The sequence below is a fragment of the Herpailurus yagouaroundi genome, unplaced genomic scaffold (genome assembly GCF_014898765.1).
Source record: "Herpailurus yagouaroundi ecotype Mexico unplaced genomic scaffold, PumYag 221, whole genome shotgun sequence".
Lineage (NCBI taxonomy): Eukaryota > Metazoa > Chordata > Mammalia > Carnivora > Felidae > Herpailurus > Herpailurus yagouaroundi.
In genome coordinates, this window is record NW_024412452.1 from 11,468,148 (window position 1) to 11,491,920 (window position 23,773).

Genomic DNA, 23,773 nt, shown 5'->3' on the forward strand with positions numbered 1-23,773 from the left:
TGGTAATGGAAACTAGAAGTGAAAGAGAGGATGGATAGTGGACTGTGAATTAGAAAAATCCCAAAGTGCTTTCTAGAGTTAGAAAAATATTTGACAATGAAAACATGATTTTCTGCAATTATCATTTTGTTTGGAAATAATTAGCTTGAGGGGAAGTCGGGTGAAAAGTGATTGGAGGGCAGTTAAATAACTTTGTGTGTTAGAGTAGAATAAGGCATGATCATGTCTAAGTGCATTTAGCATCATCGATTGATATATGTTGATATGGACATGAAAGCCAAATTGTGTTTCTTGTGACTATGTTAAGATTAATAAGCTATTTACTATATTGAGTTGAATAAGGAATCAGAAGTATCAACTAATTTACCCCAAATTACACAGCTAGGGGACTTTCTGACTCAGATCTATCTTATTTTCATGTTACCAGTCTAGTTGTGCTTCTCCCTGGCAATCTGTTTTGGCCACTGAAAGAAGCCTTTCCAGTGCTATCTTCAGCCTCTGGCTTAATGGGGCTTGTAGCTGTTTGATTTTCACAACATCTCCATGTTCACCTTGTCGGGTCCTTTAAATATCTTGGCCTTGATAATCATGTTGGGCTACAAGTTACAAAGTATGTCCCTGCTGCTACTCAGTATTTGAAGAGTTGGCTCCTGAGCTACCACTATCTTACCTGTTTGGGCCTAGTCTATGCCTTGGATAACCCATTAACCTTGTTAACATCTGGACCAGTTTTTGCTCAGTATTTCGGTGTAAGACAGTATAAGATTTACTACTGCTTTTTTTTTTTTTTTTTTTTTTTAAATTTTTTTTCAACGTTTATTTATTTTTGGGACAGAGAGAGACAGAGCATGAACGGGGGAGGGGCAGAGAGAGAGGGAGACACAGAATCGGAAACAGGCTCCAGGCTCTGAGCCATCAGCCCAGAGCCTGATGCGGGGCTCGAACTCCCGGACCGCAAGATCGTGACCTGGCTGAAGTCGGACGCTTAACCGACTACGCCACCCAGGCGCCCCTACTACTGCTTTTTAGGTGATGGTTTAGTGGAAAGATACAGATTTAGGACTGGGTGGAAATACCCATAACTCTATGAATTTGTCTACATTTCTGAACTTCACAGAGAGCCTTAGTTTATTTATCTAAAAGAAAAAAAATAATCCCAACTTCTTGCGGTAATTCTGAGAATTAAGTGAAATAGCACAAGATGCCAACTGTTTAGGCTGTAGCAAATCTTGGGCATAGAGTAATGGGCATAGAGTAATGCCCAAGAGATGACAGTTTCTTACCCTTTTTTCTGGCTTCTGATCTGCACTGCTGTCTCTGGGCATCTGCTGTAGTCTCATCTTCCTTCCTTCACTCCATTCCTGCTCTCATTGTTGAAAACCCACAGGGCTCCTCACAGCATTGATCCGCCCCCTCTGATTGTTCACCCAGGGCCTGTAAGTGTGTTGAACTCCATGGCTCTCCTTGGTGTGGTGTCTGTTCCAGGTCTCCAGTGGGTTTAACTGAAAGCAAGCCTCTTATTGGGGATTTCATTCACAATATAACTCTTCTCTTTAGGATTCTGTGTACTTCCATTGCCTCTTTCTCACTCGGTCTGTGCAGTACTCCCTAACTTAGGTATTTCCATTTGTTGTCTTAAGTCATCCAGAGTGTGGATCTTCAGAACATACAAGCAGAAGCATATACATGAGGAACACTTCTAGTATGTATACAAAATAGGGCATTGCTTATCACCCTGTTATTTTTATGCCATAAAATAATACTCTAGTCAAATAAATAAAAATTTGGAAAACATTCAATCTCACAGAGTAATCAAAAGACATAGAATCATAAAATATCTCCTATTTAATTAGGAGAGAAAAATTTATATAGTACTCAGTGCTAGTGACTATGCAATTAGTGATACTCTCATAAATATGTGGGGACATTATAAATCAGCACATACCTTAAGCAAAGCAGTTTATAGTGAGATATTTAGGGATCTAGTTTCCACCTATGTTTTTCTTCTCATATATGCATATGCATTATGAATCACAATACTGATACCCTAATATGGTCCAAGGAAATAATCTTAAAGGAATTATCCAAAGTATATAAAAAGGTACACAAATTTCAAAATTCATTGTGGTATTGTTTATTATATTTTTTTTTATTTAAAGCCTGCTACTTTTGAGGAAGGCCCTGGCCCAGTGAAACATAGGAGAAAAACGTTAAAGACGTTGTAGTCAGAATCTGGCATTTTCATGACTTCTTACTAGACTTACATTACTCCATGACCTACTGCATTTATAATAGAATATACATATATATGTATATATAGGTATACATATATATCTATATATATACACATATATATCACGTTAGCAGATAGGCATATATATATATATATATGTAAACATCCTAGATCTCCAACAACAGAAGGGTAGACATAGGCAAGTAAATTGTGGTATACTCCTAAAATGAAATACCGTGGGATAATTAAAAGAATAAACTGCAGCCACATGTATTACATTTAAAAAATTTCACATTTATAATATTGAACCAAAAAAGCAAGTTGCAGAGAGACATATTGTATGATATGATAGAAAGTTTCAAAATACATAAAATTTTTTTATTATATACTTATATGTAACTTTATAATAGTATTTTAAAAATTTAGCTGGTGTACCTAGCAACAATAATGGTTGTCTCTAGGGAGAGGAAAGAAAGTGATTAAGGAGGTCATACAAGGGCTGAAACTATATTTATAATGTTTAATAGATACATAAGTATTCATCATATAATTCTGTATACCTTTCTGTATGATTGAAATATTTCATAATTTCAAAATAGAAGGATCCATTGACTAACTTGAGATCTCAGACTTTTTGAAACATTATCATCCTGTTTTTCAGAATAGATGATAAATAACAAATAAAATGGATAAGTATCTGGAAAAAAGTGGATTTCTCTTCTCTGGTTTATAGCTTAGATCTGGGACTAAGATGCAAAGTGTTTGAATCCTTTAAAGAAGATAGTAAATATTAATTTTAATATCAATATTTTGAAAATTAGCTTAGGGACTCCTGGATGGCTCAGTGGGTTAAGCATCCGACTTCAGCTCAGGTCATGATCTCATGGTTCATGGGTTCGAGCCCCACATTGGCCTCTGTGCTGACAGTTCAGAGCCTAGAGCCTGCTTCAGATTCTGTGTCTCCCTCTCTCTCTGCCTTTTCCTTGCTTGCTCTGTTTCTGTCTCTCTCTCTCTCTCAAAAATAAACATTAAAAAATTAAAATAAAATGAAATTAGCTTACAGTTTATGTTTATAAACCTCAGTGTTCATTTTTTTTTTTTAAGATTTTATTTTATTTTTTTGAGTAATCTCAAAACCCAACATGGGCCTTGAACTTAGAACCCCAAGATCAAAAGTCGCATGCTCCACCCAACTGAGCCAGCCAGGTACCCTTTCATGTTCATTTTTTAAGAAAACAAAATTCATCCTCTTCATTTTTTTTTTCAGGAAACCTTAATTGTTCTTTTCCTTTTTGTGTGTGTTAAATCATAAAGCAGTAAACACTTTGGTTTCTAGATAAATTAGGGCATGTTGTTTACATTTGTCTTTTAAGAATTATAGTAATTTTGAATTTTTTTTAACGTTTATTTACTTTTGAGACAGAGAGAGACAGAGCATGAACGGGGGACGGTCAGAGAGAGAGGGAGACACAGACTCTGAAACAGGCTCCAGGCTCTGAGCCGTCAGCCCAGAGCCCGACATGGGGCTCGAACTCACGGACCGTGAGCTCGTGACCTGAGCCGAATTCGGACGCTTAGCCGACTGAGCCACCCAGGTGCCCCAAGAATTATAGTAATTTTGGATGGGACTTTTTAAAATTTATTTCTGTGGAAAAAATCCTTCTCTGTTTAATTAAAATTTTGAATGTTGTTTATCTGTTGTTTAGGTAAAAGCGCTTGGATGTTAAACATCTGGGCTTTGTGAATTTTAGTTTAATGTTACAGCTGTATAACTCAGGGTGACGAAGCTAATATTTAAGATGTTGCCACCAGGTGCTATTAATCCAAGATTATTGAATGCCGAGGCTATCACGATGGAGAAAACCTTAAAGAAATCTCTAACTGAAAAATGAGTTGTCATTTTTGTTGGAATTTCATTGTAATCCATTAACATGATTTACGCTCTTGTATTTCAGGGAAAAGTGGCCCAGACAGCATGTATGTCAGCTTGCAAGCATTTGGCCACATCCTTGATGCAGCTGTTGCTGGAAGCCGAAGTAAGACAGCTCACCTTGGGAGCATTGCAGCAGTTCAACTTGGATGTCAGAGAATGTGAACGTAAGATAGTGAACCACCCTTCACTTGTTTGTTTCACCTGTGTACTCACGTCTGTGAAAACCAAGAAGTTTAAGTCTGTGGGGTCTTTGTTCCCGATGGGGTCGACAAATACGGGAGACAACTTGAAGGATGTGTAGAAATGGCCTATCGTCAAGCTGATTTGAGCACCCAGAGTGCCTAGGCCCACATGTAGAACAGAGATCTCTGGCCACAAACGAATTTGCAATCTAGAGTGGGAGATAAGGCAGACGTGCGTTTTATAGGCACCAAAGAAAACCTGATTAGTCTGAAGACTTCGGAAGAATGCAGTTCCCAGTCACTTTTTTTTATGTTATATTTTAAGGCTATTTTTACATCTTATCTGCAAACTCTTCTTAGTCTAAAGAACAAATGCGTGTGCATTTGTGAATCAGAAATGCTTTCTATTGCAGGTAAAAATAGAAAATGTTAGAGTGGTTTAAAAACATAGGTTTTATTTTTCTCGAGGCAGTGAGTTGCTGTGTTGATTTAGTTGCTCAGTGATGTCATCAAGGACTCAAGTTTTATTTATTTATTTGTTTGTTTGTTTGTTTGTTTGTTTTTGAGTATAGTTGACACACAATGTTATATTCGCTTTAGGTGTATAACATAGTGATTCAGCTTCTATATACCTTGGGCTGTTTTCACCACAAGTGCAGCTGCCATCTGTCTCCATTGAAGGCTATTACAATATTCTTGACTGTGTTCCCTATGCTGTGCCTTTTATTCCCATGACTTATTCATTCCTTAACTGGAAGCCTGCATTTCTCACTCTCCTTTACCCATTTTGCCCATCCCTCCACCCCTCCTCCCTCTGGCAACCAGCCGTTTGTTCTCTGGGTTTATAGGTCTGATTCTACTGTTTGTGTGTTTATTCATTTGTTTTGGTTTTTAGATTCCACATGTGAGTGAAATCATGTGGTATTTAGGGGACCCAGGATCTTTTGTTCCCTCTCCTCTGCCACACTTAGAGTGTGGAATTTTCCTCCTCATGCATATTATTCCTTCTCATATATGTATTATATGATAGTCAGGAGAGATTCACATTCCCTCAAAAAAACCCCAAAATGCCATATGACCCAGTGAGTCCACTTCTGAGTATTTACCCAAAGAAAACAAAAACACTAATTTGAAAAGATACACACAGCCCTATGTTTATTGCAGCGTTACTTACAATAGTCAAAATATGGAAGCACCCTAAGTATCCATAGATAGATGAATGGATAAAGAAGATGTGGTATATATCTACAATGGAATTGTACTGAATTCAGCCATAAAAAAGAATGAAATCTTTCCATTCATGACAACACAGATAGACATAGAGAGTATTATGCTAAGAGAAGAAGACAGATACCGTACGTTCACTTAAATGTGGAATCTAAACAATAAAACAAATTAAAAAAAAAAGAAATAGACTCATAAATACAGAAAACAAACTGGTGGTTGCCAGAGGGAGAGTGGGGGATGGATAAATAGGTGATAGGGATTAAGAGGTACAAAATTCTAGTTATGAAATAGGGAAAGTCACAGAGGTGAAAATTAGAGCTTAGGGAGGATAGTCAATAATATTGTAATACCTTTGTATGGTGGCATGGTAACTACCCTTGTGGTGAGCATTTTGCATTGCATGTAACTATTAAACCACTATGCCGTGCCATCGAGACTAATATAATATTGTATGTCAGCTATAGTTCAATAAAAAAAAGAAGAGGAGATTCACGTTCAAGACAGGAAAAAGAGCCCAGTGTCACTTATTCCTTTTATTAAGATAATTGAAACCTTTTCAGGAGATTCCTAACAGACTACTTTGTTGTATCTCATTGGTCATCATACAGTTGTACGGTCACCTCCGGCTCTAAGGGAGGCCGGAGACTGAGTATCTGGAAAAGTGATAGAGGACCATTGTAATTGGGACAGTTGGTTCATCATGAATCATGCCCTTGGAGTTGAACACAAAATTAGTTCTGGTTAGGAAGAAGAAGGAAGAAATAAAGAGCATTCTGGTGTTCATTGTGCTGTCAGCAAGAAATGAAAATGAACAAAAATGATATGATGACTTTTTTTTTGATTCTAAGAAAATTAAAATAGTGGAAAATACTAAAAATCTGCTAATACTTCTTCCCCACCTTTTTATTTTTACTGCCTGTTGGTTTCCCTCACTTGACTCTTGGTGGCTAGAAATTAAGGTTTTATTGGCTATGCTGTTTTTAATTACTTACTTAGTAGAGACTTCCAGTTTCAGTCACCACAGAGGAACAGGTTTCAAAGCTACCTTTCTGCTATCAATAACTGTAAAACTGGATAAACTGTATAAAGCAGTTTATTTCACACATTGGATAGCAGACAGCACAAAGCTGTGATCTTTCAGAAAGGGGAAATGCACAAGGTAAACTTGACATTCACTCTCGTTTTCTATCAGAGGGTACTATCCAAACAGCAGCACAGGAAAGTAGAGCCAAAATAAAAAGCAGTGTTTTACATCGAAAAAAACAAAACAAAACAAAATAAAAAAGAGATCGGCATATAGGGCTGGTGAGGCAGCTGGGATTTGTGGGGCAGGATACAAGAGAGCAAGGAGCTGTTTAGAGAAGTAACTCTAGAAGTTTGCATCGGAGAGCCCTTGAGCCCTTGGTCAAAAACTAAATTGCCATGTGCAGGTTAAAATTCTGTGATTGGCAGAGAACAGCCTCTGAGGATCTGTGGGCTTAGTAGGAATGCTAGAGGTCCCACAGTGCTATGAGAAATTGGAATTCTGATCAGTCAGAGTTGAGAGACCAGCTAATTATCTTGTACATTCAGTAAGACCCCCAAAAGTTAGACCTTAAGAGTGCTCAGGTTCTAGAGTAAGAGCCAATCTTGATCCACCCTAACAAAGCCTAATTAAAAGAGGCCTGACAAGATAAAGGTAATCTACCAATAAAATAATTGCCTGCCAAAACACAACTCATCTGTCTTTGAAGGAAGAGGAACACACAAAAAAATTCAGACTCTTAACCATATAGCATTGACAATTGCACAGCAAAAAGCTAAGATTGGACATGTAAAGAAACAGGAAAAAATGTGACCCATAAGAAGAAAGGACAGGCAATAGAAATAGACCCACTGATAACAGAAATGTTGAAAATAGCAGACAGAGCCTTTAAAAAACTGAATATAAACATATTCAATAATTTACAAAATTTTATATTTTGCAGAAAGAAAAACTTCTTTTTGAGGAATTTTTTTGGGGAAAAAGAAAAGTAGAAAAAGAAAATAAAAGTCACCATGATCTCATCATTCAGATATAAGTACAATTCCAGGGATTATATTCAGAAATGATAATATCCAGCAGCCACAGAACTTTTTCTAGAAATAGTCCGCCAGATTCCATGCATCTACTTAACCAAAATTGTTTTACACGCCTCTGTTTTAACCAATTAGTTACTTGGAGGATGAAAACATAATGATTGGCTAGACGAATCAAGATTGGTTTTTGCTATTTAGCATGAAGTCATCCATTTCTGAGTTTTGAGAAAAGAGTAGAACTTCATCTCTCTATATAGAGTAGGAGTAGGCAACCAGCCAATGTCATTGGTTCAGCAACTAAGTCTGATGAATGACTGGGAAGGACTACATGACTGCATTTTGTCAGAACTAAAAGATAAAGAGGAATGGAGGTGATAAAGCTAAAATATAGGAGCCTTGAAGAAGAGGAGTGATGGTCTAGGAGAAGCACAGGGGAGGAAGGAAGATGCCTATGTTATGGCCTGATTCTGAAGTACCTTGTATGTCAAAGAAGGAGCATCTTCTACCTGAGGGAAGTAGAGGCAAATTGGTTTCCTTGGCAGAGAGCTAGCTTTCCATTAAGACTAAGAGGTGGAGAGATCACTTTACATACAGTACAATATTGTATTTATGAATGAAAGGGTGGAAACAGAGTTTGTTATCCATGCAAAAGCGGTTCCAGAGAGCCAGTACGGTATCTGAATAGCCATTTGATAATAGCCTTTCAGACTCAGGAATCAGCTTGAAGCCAGCATTTGTAGGGCATGACAGTACCTCCAATAACCATATTACCACTGAAATTTTTTTTGTCCATATATTGTGGAACCACTAAGTTTCATTGATTTAAGAAGTTTTAATGTTTCATTTCTGGTTGTCAGTAATTTGTCTGTCAAGAAACTTTCCACGGACATTTATTTTACTTTAAAAGAAAGAATTCTATTCTATGTCTTTTGCTATACCATCCCCCTAATTCTTTTTTTCTTTAGATGCTCAGTGGTCTATAAAAAATCTTAAAGAAATGATACATAAAATTCAAGTAACTATACAGAGGCGTATAAAAGCAGCCCCAAATGACAAGATAATTAACACTTACATCTTTCTACCCAGTGGTGTGTGCATGCGGTATTTTCTCTATTGTCTGTGAGTCCTTGGAAGAACTGTATAGGTCCTGAAAGAAATCAAACTCTGGACAAGGCAGAAAGTGAATGTACCTTGAGTGTTTGACTCTGAGGCCTGGGCTGCCATTTTCTTAGGTCCCAAGTAAAAAGAGGAATTGTATGCATTGCATGAGCCTGAGATATTCAGCTAGTGCCGTGTAGTCATTAAGAACATAGATTTCAGAGTCAGCTCAACCAAATGGATTCAAGACACCACTTATATTTAGTGTGACCGTGTGTAAATTATTTAACCTCTCACAGCCCCATTTATGAAATAGGAGTAATAATAGTAACTAATATTACAGGAATGGGGTCAGATTTAAATAAGAGAATGCATGAAAGGGTTTATTTCATGGCTGGCAAAACACTATGCATTAAGTAGTGGCTTCTCCTGTTATGATTAGCAGTAGCAGCAGCCGCAGCCACAGCAGTTAATAAATATCCAGAACTCTCAGAAGGACTTTTGCAGGTCACTCAAACCTTTGTCTATAGTGTATGAATTAGGTAGGTTTGAAGATGCCCTTTTATTTGGGTTAAGAAATTCATTTTTGTTTTTGGTAGTTGTCTGTGAAACTTCTGTGGTCCTGAAATGTCTGATCCAGAACCGATCATTTTCTGATTCTCAGGTTGATGCTCTTGTGAGATATCAGTCAGTCAGCTCGGCTGTTTACTAGAAATAGTAACTATGCTTAGGGCACCATTATCTAATAGGAATGTTGTTACATAATTCTTCCTGACAGGACACTAAACCAAATACGTTTATTTTAATTAATTTATTTTTTAATGTTTTGTTTATTCTTGAGAGGGAGAGAGAGACAGAGCATGAGCAAGGGAGGGGCAGAGAGAGAGTGGGACAGAGAATCTGAAGCAGGCCCCAGGCTGTGAGCTGTCAGCACAGAGCCTGACGCGGGGCTCAAACTCCCCAAGCGGTGAGATCATGACCTGAGCTGAAGTCGGATGCCCAACCGGCTGAGCCACCTAGGCGCCCCTAAACCAAATACGTTTAAAGTGGAGGCTATTAGGAATTCAGGAGGTATGAAGAAAATATTCCTTTCCCTTTCAAAACTGGCAGTGGATATTTCTACTTTGTCTGGATTTCATCTTATACCTCCATGTGTTTGTATGTCTTCTATTTGGTTTTAGATGTTGGAGCACTGGATCCTGGCAGAGAAACTGGATTTGAAATACTAGCGAGTCTTAAGAGCCTACTACTTTACCTCCTCAACCAAACTTGGGCTCTATATCATACATGTACTTCTTAGTCAGTCTGGGTCTGGATTTGGAATTTCCTAAGCTTTCTCTTTGTGCCTTCTAAATAAAGAGGTCTAGGTTCATGGCCAAGCTCAACTACTTATTTACAGCATTAATTTAGTAATATGTTCACTTATTCAACAAATACATATGGAGCCCCTTCTTTGTGCAGAGTACCATGCTGGAGGCTGGAGATAAAATGGGAAACAGTGGATTTTAAATAGGAGAGTGACTGATTAGATTTGTATTTGTATTATTTTTTATTTTACTTTACTTTATTTCACTTTATTTTATTCTATTTTATTTTACTTCTATTCTATTCTATTCTATTCTATTCTATTCTATTCTATTCTATTCTATTCTATTCTATTCTACTCTATTCTTTTGGTTAGATTTATGTTTTTAAAAGGGACTCTGCAGTTTATCAGGAGCCTTCAAGACCAGTAATAGGTCTACGTCAGGATAGAGATGAGTCGAGAGCCTCAGCCTATTTCTGCACAATAATTCAAGCTATGGAAATAAATGGATCAACTCATTTAACCTCCCTGAGTCCATCAATAAACTAGAAATACTAATCCCTGCCCTATTTGTCTCACAGTATTGTTAGGAAGTGAAATGAGATAATATATATAAAATCATTTACAAACATCCATGGAAATTTTACATATTACAGAATCATTTCTTTACCCCTATACTTTTATGTGTGTTTTTTCCTTTTTTTCTCACTTCCACTGTTATATGGTTTATGGTGTTAAATATTTTCAGTTTTTAGTTATCTACTCAGGTCCCTAAATTATTCAAAAGACTGGTATATTAAAAGTATGATATAATTAACCTAAATCTGGGGCACATTTGTTTGCAAAGAGATACAGCAGGAATTGAATCTTTTAAAATTTAGAAGAGTCCATTTCCCAGGATCCATCAGTCTTTTGCACAGAATAAACTGGACCTTAGAATAAGAAGCTAAGAGAGGATGCACCTTGTCGTACTCTCAGTTCTTTGGTGGTAGAGTAAATCTGTCCTTGGTTTACTGTTTGGGGAAGGGCTCCAGAGTCTTCCACTTTGCCATTCTTACCATAATAACCCTCACCACTTTACAAGTCAGGAATCCAATGTGGATCTGCCTAAACTTGGGATTTTGGAAAACAACTTCAGAGTAAATTCATGACCTCACTGAGCCTACTGTGATAGAACGTAATGGCAGAACACCATTTGTCACTTACCCTCCATAAGTCCCTACTCTAACTGAAAGATCAGATAGCTTTCTGCATCCCTTAAAGAATTAGCTTTAGCTCAGAGGCGCCTGGGTGACTCAGCTTCAACTCAGGTCATGATCTCACAGTTTGTGAGTTTGAGCCCCGCATCAGGCTCTGTACTGACAGCTCAGAGCCTGGAGCCTGCTTCGGATTCTGTGTCTTCATCTCTCTTTGCCCATCCTGCCACCCCCTCTCTCAGAAATAAATAAACATCAAAAAGAATTAATTTTAGTAGTTCCTAAAAAGTTTTAACATTTTAGTGTCTTTGTATATATTCACTAAAATAAATGGCTTCGAGTCCCCTTGTGGTATAGACTCAGGTGTGTTTTAGCTAAAGGTAATCAGGCAAACCTTTATAGGCTTGCTTAGGATTTTGCCACTGGGGCTTCAGAACTAAAGAATCTTCATAAAGTGGTCTCTGTGAACCTTAAATGCAAGGCCCAAACAACTGCCAGTTGGGATAAATGTACTCATGTTTTGATTCTCTGTACTACGTGAGTCCACCTATCCTTGACTTCCAATTCCATATAGTTCATTATCTACCTTTGGTCACTCACATATGAGTCTCTCTTAGGGCATTAGGCATTCCTTTACCTACCCCTTCTCGATGTGAGGGAGAGAGAACAGAGTCCTCAGGACCCTGGTGAGAAACATAAGGAAAGCATATGTGACAGATCCACACTGTATCATTCTTCCTTTGCGGCCTTTGAAGTTTATATTATGCGAACGCAGTCCTGGCCCTTAAATAACATCTAAGCCAGTGTTAAACCCAAATCTGCATCAGCCGACCAACCAAACTGTTAAAATAACTGCTAGCCAGTACATTCAAGCAAGCCTCTCCAGCAAGATGCCCTATAGTAATTAATTTGTCAGTCAAGATTATGTTTAGTTGTCCTTGAATAAGTAATGCAAAATGCGTGTCCATAGAGTTTTCCCTGTTTTTGGAGAGATTCCCTAGAACACTCTTACATTTCCATCTGGATATAATTTTTTTCTTCTTTACCTTTATTTTGCATATCACCCTTTGAGCCCATGTTTATTTAGATCTGAGTCACAGGACAAGATTCAATAAGGAGTGGGACATAGAGCAGGCTGCTATCTTCTTTGGCAAAGAGGATGCAATGGAAAGCCTTCTGGAGAAGGGGAGGGATCAAGGTTCCCCAATTTCTTGCAGTACTCTTGCATTTACCAAAGAGATATGGTGAGATTATGAAGACAGCTGGAATATCAGTACATAACTTGAAAGATCAATTTATGCGCTTCATTTTCAACTCACTCAGCTATTCAGCTGCAGATAGAGGGGTACTGCAATAGAGCCTCGCGATGGCTGTTTTCTTGGATGTTTGAGCTCCACGTTCTACCACGGATCAGAGTTTGCCCCATTTTCTTGTTTGCCCAGTGTCGTTAAAAGATTTCACATGACTCATATTCTTCAATTTCTTTAACTTGATCGGTGACAGCACAGCTTTGTCCTCCAAAGCTTCACCCGCAGTGAGAACTTGTTCCCTGATGACTTAAGATAATACCTTAATTATGAGCTTGGCTGCCACATTCCTCAGACTGTTGACTTCCTGGGAAACCATGGGAGGTCTCAGTGCCCTTTTCCCTGCCATAACCTGCTAACCAATTTCAAACAGTCTACTTTTTCTCCAAAGTCTTTGTTTGCCAGCTCGATCCCTAATAATCGGTCTTAATTAAGAGTGTGTTTATTTGCAAGGAACAGAAATCTCTTCAAACCAGTTCAAGAATAAAGGAAAGCTTATTTTAAATATATGCATTTCATAGAATCCAAGAAAAAGGTAAACAGTAAATCAGTTAAGTTAGGGATCCTATTTACCCTGATTGTTCCTGTCTCCTTAGCACCTAGCACAGTGCCTGACATATGGTGCTTGCTTAATATTTATTGAATGAATAAAAATGATTCGGTTAGCAACTGCTTCCATTTCTGGAGCTCTTCGTCAGCTCTGAGGATGGGAGGGAGTATAAGTAGGAAGTCGCTCGGATGGATGGCATAGCAAGACAGCCTGGGATATAGTTGGAATCCTAAGGAATATTCTTTTAGGAGGATGTACAACTGGCAAGGCAAAGATTAGCAACTTTAGTACACATATCCTACCACCAATTTCTATGGATTATGAAGCCATCTTGCCATCAACAATCAATTATCAATATATAAGCTGCGTAATACATAGTGATTAAAATTGTAGGTGATAGATTGGTCTTTGAAACCTGGATCTTCATTTTAGTGGTCTGGGTATGCTTAACTCCCTTAGTTTCTTTATTTGTAAAATGAAATTACAATTGGTGTAAATCATAGACTTGTTATGATGATTAAGTTATTACTCATAGTAAATGCTCAATAACTGTCCTCATTGTCACTGTTATCATTATCATTAGAAAGACTAGTAGGCTGGAAGTCAGGAAACTTGTATTATAACCTCACTGCTGCCACCAACTAGTTGTACGGTCTTGAAAATTCTTTAAACCTGTTTGGGCTTGAGGCTTCTCATTTATAAAATGAGAACGTTGGGCTGCATGATTTCTAAATTTCTGTTTGGTTTAAAGATAACATTATTTATTGTGGGAGGAAAGATCGTGTGGATATTTTTATGTCTGTAGAGAGTTGTAAGGATTAAATGAAATAATGCACATGAAATGATTTACAGATCCTATATACATGAATGTGTGTAAGCATTAGTATTACATGTTTATTAGAGCTTTCATTATTAGTTATGTACAATGCCATGGCCCCCAGGGGACTTATCCTCAGAGTATATGGAAGCAGAAAGCAGGCTTTGAGTGATTTCTGTCAGGGGCTCTTATAAATTCATTGACCCTTGGAATAGATCAATAATTGTTTCCTCAAAGACACTTTCTATATAATTCTTTAAGGCAAGATTGCTTCAGAGTCTGTTTTATACTATTTACCTTTGGATAACATTGGCTTAGGAAGAAGTCAAGCTGTATAGTGCAGACCTGAAGTACTACAGTCACCTGTGAAGATGTTAGTGTGGTCTTGGGTCAAATCGCAATCGCAACAATGAAACATATTAGTTAAGCAGTCCTGAATTTCAGAAGACACTAAAGAGTATGAACACATCTCTTGGAGACTAGATTATTGGGACATGAATACTGGTAGAAATAGATTTAAAGAAGAGAAGTTGGCTCTCTACAACATTAAATGAATCTTGGAAATGTTAAATCATTGTAACAAATGGCACCATTTCATAAGGGATTCTTGTGAAAAGTTTAGAATTTTCTTCCTTTCCAATTCAAATATATTTTTTATACTTTATCGAAAGGACACTTTTCAGATTGTATCTTAAGCATTTGGTACCTCTTCAAATCTTAAAAAGAGAGCCATCCTAAGAATATAAGGTTTGAGGAGTGACAAAAGGAGGAAATTTGAGCTTAGTTAAGTTTTAAATCTGATCTCTCTGGGTTATATTAAAATAACAGATGCTTCTTTTTATATGGCCTGTATAGTGCCTGAAGATGCAAATGTCCTATGGGTAGGCTATTGAAGGACATTTTGTGTGTTTCAGTATCATTAATTTCAGATCCCTTAGCTTCTATCTTGAGCCTCATCTTTATGAATTATAATTTTAAAACAAGCTTTTGCTTTCTGCTCTCTTTCATATGAGAAACATTAAGGTAAGAAGATTAATGATAGACTTTGGGTTCATATGCAGAAAAATAAACTTGTTTTTTTATAATTTGCAGTGCTGTGCACATGTGAAAATCTAAGGGTAATTAGTCATTAATGCTTTTAATATGATGGAGACAATAACTCATTCCATGAAGCAAACTCCGTGGCTAATGAATTTTGTCTTTTGGTTGATTGACTGATTAATGGAATCAGAAAAATATTTTCTATCTCTTCTTTACAGTAATGCTTTCATTCTCTACTGGAAGTATATAGGAATTTGAGTAGCCAGTCTTAACAGAGTGTATTTTTGTTTATTCATTTTATCGTTTGTTTTCCCCTTTTCTCAGTTTCATTTTCTATTCCTGTTTCTAATTCTCATTTTGATTCAGTATCTTCAGTGAAACTTACAGATTTGCAGGGGAAGATTCATTAAGTTGGCAATCGTGTACACACACACACACACACACACACACACACACACAGTGATCAAGAGTTCATTCTCTACATTCTTTGTTTTCTCTGCAAGACCTGGAACACTGTAGATATTTTCTACAAGGAGTCAGATCTAAAACTCAAGTATTTGGGCTGAAAATAGAGGCCACAGTCCGGAATCATTTTCTCAGGTACACAGCTTGCAATCAACGTATTGTGCAAAAGTTTCTTTGGGAACTTACGGATTATATGCCTTTGTCCCTCCCCCACTCCCAGATCCCTGCCAGTTCTTCTTAAGCCAGGATTGAGCTTGGATTTTCAGATCTAAAATAATGTGGGAAGAGCACACACTGCAAATATCTTCCTTCTGTCCAAAACAGGCAGTGCAAAAGCCATGCTTTGTTTGCTGTTGTTTTCCTATGACTATAATACTTGTCATGCTAGGTGCTATGCTATTATGATGCGCCTTTCTGCTATGGAGTACCCAAACAGAAGTCTTCCCTGCCATTAAAATGGCAATATCACTTCTCTTTGACTGTGGATGATGGGCCCTGTACCTTCTGAGAGGACTCTTGTCAGACATGGGTCAGTGAGTAGTGCCCACTCAGCAGTTATTCTGGCTTATGGGCTGAAGTGCCTTGAATTCCAGAAGAGAAGGAAGTCATTGTCTCTCTGAGCCCATTGCCAGACACCTGGTCATTTGATAGTAGGTGCTGCCAACCTGAGCAGCGAGGGCAGGCGACCTGCTCTTCCTCACCATGGCCTCAGGTACCATCCTTGTCAAGCAAATGGAGATGGATCCTGCTGCTCTAACCTTGTTATACATCACTGTCAAGCTCTGCTCTTGGCTTCCAGAGATTGGCCAACACAGACAAAGTACTTTTTCTGGTAGCAAATGTTACCTTGGGTTGTTTGTGGGGCATAACAGTGATGAGGGAGTACAAAAGACCTGCCACATGAGGGATCATAATTTTGAATTAAGGTTCTCTTTCTGTGGCAAACTCTCCCATACCCTAAGTTCCGTCTGACTGTTTGGAAAATGTGGTACTTATCCCATCTCTAAATAAGGACGGTGACTGATTCCTCTTTGAAATGGGTTTGAGTTTTCTTCCTGATTTTATTTTAAGGGATATTTTGGGGGGTGTGGGGATGGTGGCCAAGAGATTTACCTTGAACAGCTGGTAGTTTCCAAAAGGCTCTTTTCCTGCTGCATGGCTTTGGAAAGGAGAATACCAGATTTTTTTGTTGAAGTGATATTCCAAACTTAGTGCTCCTTCCCTCTTTCTCTACATTTTCCGTTTTAGCTGTTTCAGATTTTAGTCCTTATTTTTTTCTCAACTTTAAGACCTTATACACTTTGGAAGTTTCAGGGACCAGAAAGATTAAGAAATGCCATTTCAAAGAAGGAAAATAATAAAATTATATTGTGGTTATTACTCTTTTCCTGTCACTTGACCCTGGTTCTGGACTTGGTAAAACAGGTTTTCTTACAGTAAAACAAGTATATCGTAGCAATTTCTTACTCTCCAAAGCCTTTTTACTGTTTCCTCATTAGAAAGTTAGACAATTATTTAAAATGTTCATGAATCCCCGTGATTTGCTTCAAAACACCCAGAAGCATTTCTAGGCAGAAATGAGCCAGTAGAAATAGTAGCTCATCTTAATTATTGCAAACCCAAGACCTCACCATTAGCCCCAGACCAACGTATGGCCATCTCTTTCTGTTATATCAGCTAGCTCCAAAGAGCACCTCAGCTAAAAGTTATTTTATTTCTTTAGCATTGCTGCCTCCTTCCCTTAAGCCGTTTGTGCATCCCTTTTACTCACATGGGCCCAAATCTTAATGCTTGCAGTAAGCCGGAATCTGTCGAGAATATCTGATGCATTCACTGCCCCTGCTTGTCACCAAGTGTTTACACTGGGGCATTTTATACATTACATATTTTCTTTGGCCCTCACTTCATGTCTTTGGGGCTGAGGCCAGTAAACTCTTGGTTTTAATTGGGCCGTTTTATAGGGTGTAAACCAGGAAGGCATATTAAATGCCATGTTTATTTAAAAATTATTTTAATTGTTGAAAGTTGACAGACTTCTACTCAGGTGTACAAGGAGTTCCCATAACATTCTAACCCAGCTACTGTCTTTAGGTGGAACACACCTTATACATCTCAAAAAATTGATGAAAGTTCTAGATTTTATAAGACATTTTAAAAGAAAAAATTCCATGTCTTTTCAATCATTACATACTCTATCTAGCATTTCAGCATTTAACAAATTCTGGTTTGAGTTAATCTATCTAGTCTACTTTTAGCATTACAAATTGTAAAAATTTACCTTCTTTCTCTCTTCCTTTAGTTTATCTATTTGTTGGGGGGATGTTTGTGTGTGTGTGTGTGTGTGTGTGTGTGTGTATGTATGTGTGAATGAGAGAGAAAGGGGGAAAGAGAGAAGTTGAGGAGACCTACTACAATGTCTCCAAAAGATCACCTTAGCATTTCCAATTTTTATATTTCTAAGATTGGAATTTGGAAAATATCACTGCCAACACTTTCATTTAGAAAAGCGAAAAGTTTCCGGTGAGTCAATGTATGGAATTCGTAAGTTTTGCCTATAAATTTCTGTTGATCTATATTTTACTTCTATTTTCTACCCCTTTCCTGGGAAGAGAAGCTTGTATGGTAGGGTCACTGGTGGGATAACACACACCTGAAGGGGTGAATCGAGACCTGTGTCTTTGTGCTTGATCACTAAGTATCTGTGAATAATACACTAATGTCTTTTAAAATCTTTTTACTCATTTGTTATATGGGAATTGTTTGGACTAGGATATCCAATTGAACTACATGGGTAGGAATTAGCCACTCAAGGGGGATGAGGTAGGTTTGGAAGGATATTCTAACTAGTAAGGCAGGTGTTCATATAAATTCTGGGAAGAAATTTAAAAGTGTGGCATACTAGAGAACTAAAACTAGTTCGTTATGACTGGAGGAAAGGTGAAACGAAGTGGGGTAACCAAGAGGCAATGGTGAAAATATAATCCTTGTTAGGTGCTGGAAGACTTATTGAGAAGTATATACTTGATTATAGGTACGTAGGGAGCTGGTCATATGTTTTATGTATGAGAATGACATGGTCATTTTCTGCTTTAGGAAAATCACTGTGGCAAAATTGTGGAAAATGCAAGCCTAAATACAGAATCTTCAGTTAGGAGTAGGGTTGCCAGATAAAAAAACAGGAAGCTCAGTTAAATGCAAATTTCAGATAAACAATGAATAATTTTATATAATACTGCATGGTACATGCAAATGTCAGGTAAGAGAAGGCCTGGATAAGTGTTGCTTTAATAAGAAGGAATCCAAAGTAAATTTTAGAGAAAGTACTTTTAGGGGAAGTAGGGGTGGTAGAAACCAGATTGCAGCGAATTCAGGAATGAGTGGAAGATAAAGAAGTTGAATCCGTGCTTGTAAATAGCTCTTTCAGAAATGGAGTTTGAAAGAGAAGAAAGCAGAAGTTGTTTATTTTATTGCGTCTGAGAACTTCAGTGGAGTGGTTATTTTTATGTTGCCACTGTTCAGCCTGATGATTTGGGACAGTTTAATAGCAAGTGACACCAAACATTTTCTATAATGTGACCAACAATAAAAGAAAAATAATTCTTCCTTTATTTTCTTCGTAGGTATCAGTAAAATTTGCCTCGTCGTCTTTCTCTTCTTTTTGTCATTCTGAATCATGTACCTTTCTTCTGAATGATATGCCTTGCTGGAGAAATACCAAGTCTCCTCCATTTTTCACCAAGTCCCAGCAGTCAGCCTGTTTAAGGCCTGCCCTTCCCCTCTGAGTCACTGGAATCTTTTTGTCAGCTGTCTGCCTGTCAGTGGATGGAAACAAGGTGTAGCCTAAGCCCCTGCCCAGACAGTTAACCAGGGAAAAGAGTGAGGTTCTCTATTCTTCCCTAGAAAAGCATTTCTGAGGGCTTTTCAACAAGGATCATTTTAAAGACAGGAGTGCTTTTAATACTTGAAATGTTCATTTATCTCCTATACCTTCTAGCACTTAAGATATTCCTTTAAAAGCACCAGTTTATCATGGAAAGAAGTGGCTCATGTGCCTTAAGAAACAACGATTTTCATTTCCTTTTCTTCCAGCCAACCTAAATTCTTTTTAAACACTAATCTCCCTCTCAGCAGTACCTAGGAGTTAAAATCCTTAATGCTTCCTCTAGAGCTCCTGAGTTGTGTCCGAAGTCCTTTCCTTGACCCTTTACCCAGTAAGTATCAGCCAAAGGGCTAGCGTTGCACTAACAAAGATTCTCTTCTCCTTTTGTCTTTGTTTGTTTGCTTTAGGGGAAAAGGAGAAAAGGGAAAACACATCCTAAACTGAGTTCTCAGTGGCACAGTTTATATTCTCTAAGTAAGATAGATCCTAAGTTTAGGTCTTGACTTCTTAGGTCTAGCCTATGTAACCAGAATGGGAGAATGGTATTTATGTTGATAGTCATCTAATGCAAACATTTAACATGGCTGTTGGATCATTGTTTTAATATTTTACAATAAATTTCCATTTTAGGGGAAAAAGTTCCCAGCTGATAATTAGAACAATTTCATGAAACAAAGAATCAAAGCTAGTAAATACAGAAAGTGTTCATTTTCTCTGGGCAAGATATACAGAACTTTTACTTTGTCATGTCAAAAATGATCTCTAATATCAAAGACTTATTTTAATTCAATATCTTTAATTTTTTGATTCATTGAAGAAGTGGCCATGTCAAGGGGAAAAGCATATTATTTTATATCCAAATCCAGTAATGTTCCCATTAATTATGCTGGGACATGTATGGTTCTAGCCTAGATATTAAAATGGACCCAATATCCTGTTTTATTGCACTTGATCTATATTGGACTTTGTGTTCCAACAACAATTCTCTGACATCAGTTGGGTGTCCTACAGTTCAATCCAATTCTACAACTAAGTTATTAGTCGTAGACTAATTGCAGACTCCACAAGCTAAGGGGTCGGTCCTGTAAGACTTCCCCTCTTCAGACATCAGCTGCAAGTCTGAGGTGTCCAAGCCACCACTCCTCTTGCTAGCTGACTACAGATTCAGAACTCCCCAAACTCCCTTGCATTAAAGAATTCACTAGGAAACTCATAGAAATCACTGAAAGTTCTATACTTCTGATTACAGTTTTATTATAAAGGCTGTAACAGGAAGAGCCAAATGGAAGATATGTATAGGTTAAGGTCCTGGGGAAGAGGGGGACAAGCACAGTTTTCATCCTGTCTCTTGGTTGGAGTCTAAGCATGTCACCATCCCAGCACATCAGAGTGTTCACTAATCTGATACTGAGTTTCAGTATCCAGAGGTTTTATATGGGCTTTCATTACATGGGCATGATTGAGTAAATAATTGGCCACATGAGTGAAATCAGCCTCCAGCCCCTTTACCCTCCCTGTAGACTGGGGGTGTGGCTGAAAATCATGAGCTTGGTCTTTCTGGCTTATCCAGCCCCTCCCTTAAAACTCTGTAAGGTCCCACTTGAGCAACCTTGTTAGCATAAACCTAGGTATGGTCAAAAGAAGCTCATTGTGAATAGCAATTCCTATTGCTCAGGAACTTTCAAGGGTATTTGAAACTATTCTAGGAGCGGGGGCAAAGACCAGACAGGTTCTTTATTGTATCATAGACATCAAGAATATATTTGATTTATTCCTGTAGCTTTAATTAAGTGAAATATTATTACCTTCATTTCACAGCAGAGACATTTAGTACTAAGAACTTATCTGATTGGCCAAAGGTCACATAAGTAAATTCTAGAAAGAACTAGAATCTCAGTTACCTTATCTAATGAGATATCTTTGTGGACATCAGCTTACATTATGAGACTTAGTTTTCCTAGAAAATTGTAAGAACATCATGAAATATATATGCCAAAGAAATATTAACTACTCTCAGTTTGAAAAGAATGATATTGGTGCACTTTGCTGGCTCAGTTGGTAGAGCATGTGACTCTTGATCTCGGGGTCATGAGCTTGAGCCCCACATTGGGCATGAAGCCTACTTTTAAAAAGTTGTAAAAGAAAAAAAGAAAGAAAGAAGGAAAGAAAGAAAGAAAGAAAGAAAAGAATTATACTGATTTTTCTTAAAAAGTCTGTCTCCTTTAACTTAGGAAACTTCCCATGTGGAACGTACCTTAGTCATTTCTCTGACTTTCAGCATTTTTCATAGTGTGGTACGATATACCTCCACCCTGTTCCAGAGTCTTGATACTTTTCCCTTTAATGAGTCAGTATTTATTTTATGTTGCACCTTAAAAAACATTTTGCAGTTATAGATCAGGATGGTTATTGTCATCACTGGCTAGGGAAACTGAGGCATAGCTCACTATGTCCCCAAATTTATATACTTATCAGCTGTCATCATTTAAAAACAATTATACCCTACTGCTTTTTCCAAAAATGATTTGAGGCCACTTTCAACAGGATAAATTGAAAAAATAAATAAGTTAGGTACCAAAGCCTCCAATTTTCTGCAGTTTCACTTTCTGTGGTTCCAGTTACCCAAGATCAACTGTGATCGGGAAGCAGGTGATGCTCCTTCTGATGTATCGTCAGTAGAAGACTAACACTTCATCACAATGCCTATGGTAACAGGTCTCCTTTATCTTAGCACGCAGGTGTTTTATCTTTTCTCATCATCACAAGAAGGATGAGTACAGTCCAATAAATTATTTGAGAGAGAGACCACATTGACATTAACTTTCATTACAGTATATTGTTATAATTGTTCTATTTTATTCTTAGTTGTTGATTTCTTAGTGTGTCTAATTTATAAATTAACATAGATATGCATGTATAGGAAAAACCATGGTATGTTTGGGGTTCAGTACCCTCTGTTGGCTTTAGGCATCTACTGGTGTCTTGGTACATATCTCCCTGCAGATAGATAACAGGGGACACCTGCATAAGAAAGAGAAAATGGGTTGAAGAGAAGAAGGTAAGCATACAAATATAAGGATTAATAGAGAGGTAGTATAAAAATGTATTGACGGGCATGATGAAAAATATACAAAGTATATATATAGCTCTCTGAAGGCAACATACATTTCTAATACAAGTTGAGTCAAAGCCATTGTGTAGTATCATGGACATTTGCTTCAATCCTAATTTCATAGCCGATGTAAAAATAGAATTCATAATGCTGTGAATTTTAGGAATGCTCTTTCTTGGTCATTTCAAAATCTAAGATCATTCTTGGCACATTTAATTTTAACTTAAGTTCATTACAGTCAACATCATCTAAAGCTGTGCTGTCCAGTGCTATAGCTATCAGCCTCAAGTGGCCATTTGAGCATTTGAGATATAGCTAGTCAGAAATGAGAAGTGCTGTAAATGTAAAATATATACTAAATTTTGGGGAAAAAAAGGCATGGATCATTTTTTTTAAAGTAGACTCCATGCCCAACGTGGGGCTTGAACTCACGACCCTGAGGTCAAGAGTCACATGCTCCTGACCTGGGTGGCTCAGTCAGTTGAGTGTCTGACTCTTGATGTTGGCTCCGGTCATGATCACAGCGTTGTGGGATTGAGCCCCATGTTGGGCTCCATGCTGGGCATGGAACCTGCTTAAAATATTCTCTCTGTCTCTCTCTCTCTCTCCCCCTCTTTAGACCCTCCTTTCCCACCCTCTACTCCTCCACTCCTCTCCCCACACACGCTTGCTCTCTCTCTCTCTCAAAAAAAAAAATACACACACACACACACACACACACACACACACACACACACATATATATTTTTTAAAAAAAGAGCCACGTGTTTTACTGATGAGTCACCCATGTGCCCCCCAAATGAATAATTTTTAAAATATTAGTTTCATGTTGAAATTGAAATATTTTATGCATATTGAGTCAAACAAGATATGTTATTAATTTCAATATTAATGATTTTGTCTGTTTTTAGTGTATCTATTAGAAATTCTAAAATTACACATGGGGCTGGCATTTCTATTTGGACAGTGCTTTTCTAGAAAATTGATTTTCACTGTTATGTTAAATGACCTACAGAATCCTTCTCAGAATCCTTCTGTAAAATGTCAGATAGCCGCAACTTTGTGTATATGTTTATACAGCAGGATAATCAGTGCTGAACAAACACATGGACAAAATTAAGTCCTTAAAAGCTCAGTGAAAATTTCAAGGATATAAAGTCACTGCTTCTGAGCACTAGTTTTTCTCATCTCTCAGGAAGCCCACCCCTCTCATTGTGGACCCTCAGTTTCCCTAGAGATTGTACACAGAAGTACTGATTGGGAGAAGCTTCTTTTCACCATGATTTTAAAAGATATATTATGAAGCTGGCACTAACTTTGCAAAATTGTGAAGCATTTGGGAACTTCCGAGGAAAATTATGACTTTGC

The 23,773-nt window shown here is 37.6% G+C and overlaps 1 protein-coding gene across 9 annotated transcripts in view; it reads left to right on the forward strand.

The window, feature by feature from the left end:
- EXOC6B (exocyst complex component 6B) overlaps positions 1 to 23,773 on the forward strand; it is a 616,421-nt gene that overhangs the window by 427,121 nt on the left and 165,527 nt on the right. For all 9 annotated transcript variants that reach the window (XM_040458548.1, XM_040458544.1, XM_040458543.1 and 6 more), the window contains one exon: positions 4,189 to 4,330. In XM_040458548.1, coding sequence (XP_040314482.1) covers positions 4,189 to 4,330 — 142 coding nt within the window. The remainder of the gene's footprint in view (positions 1 to 4,188; positions 4,331 to 23,773) is intronic.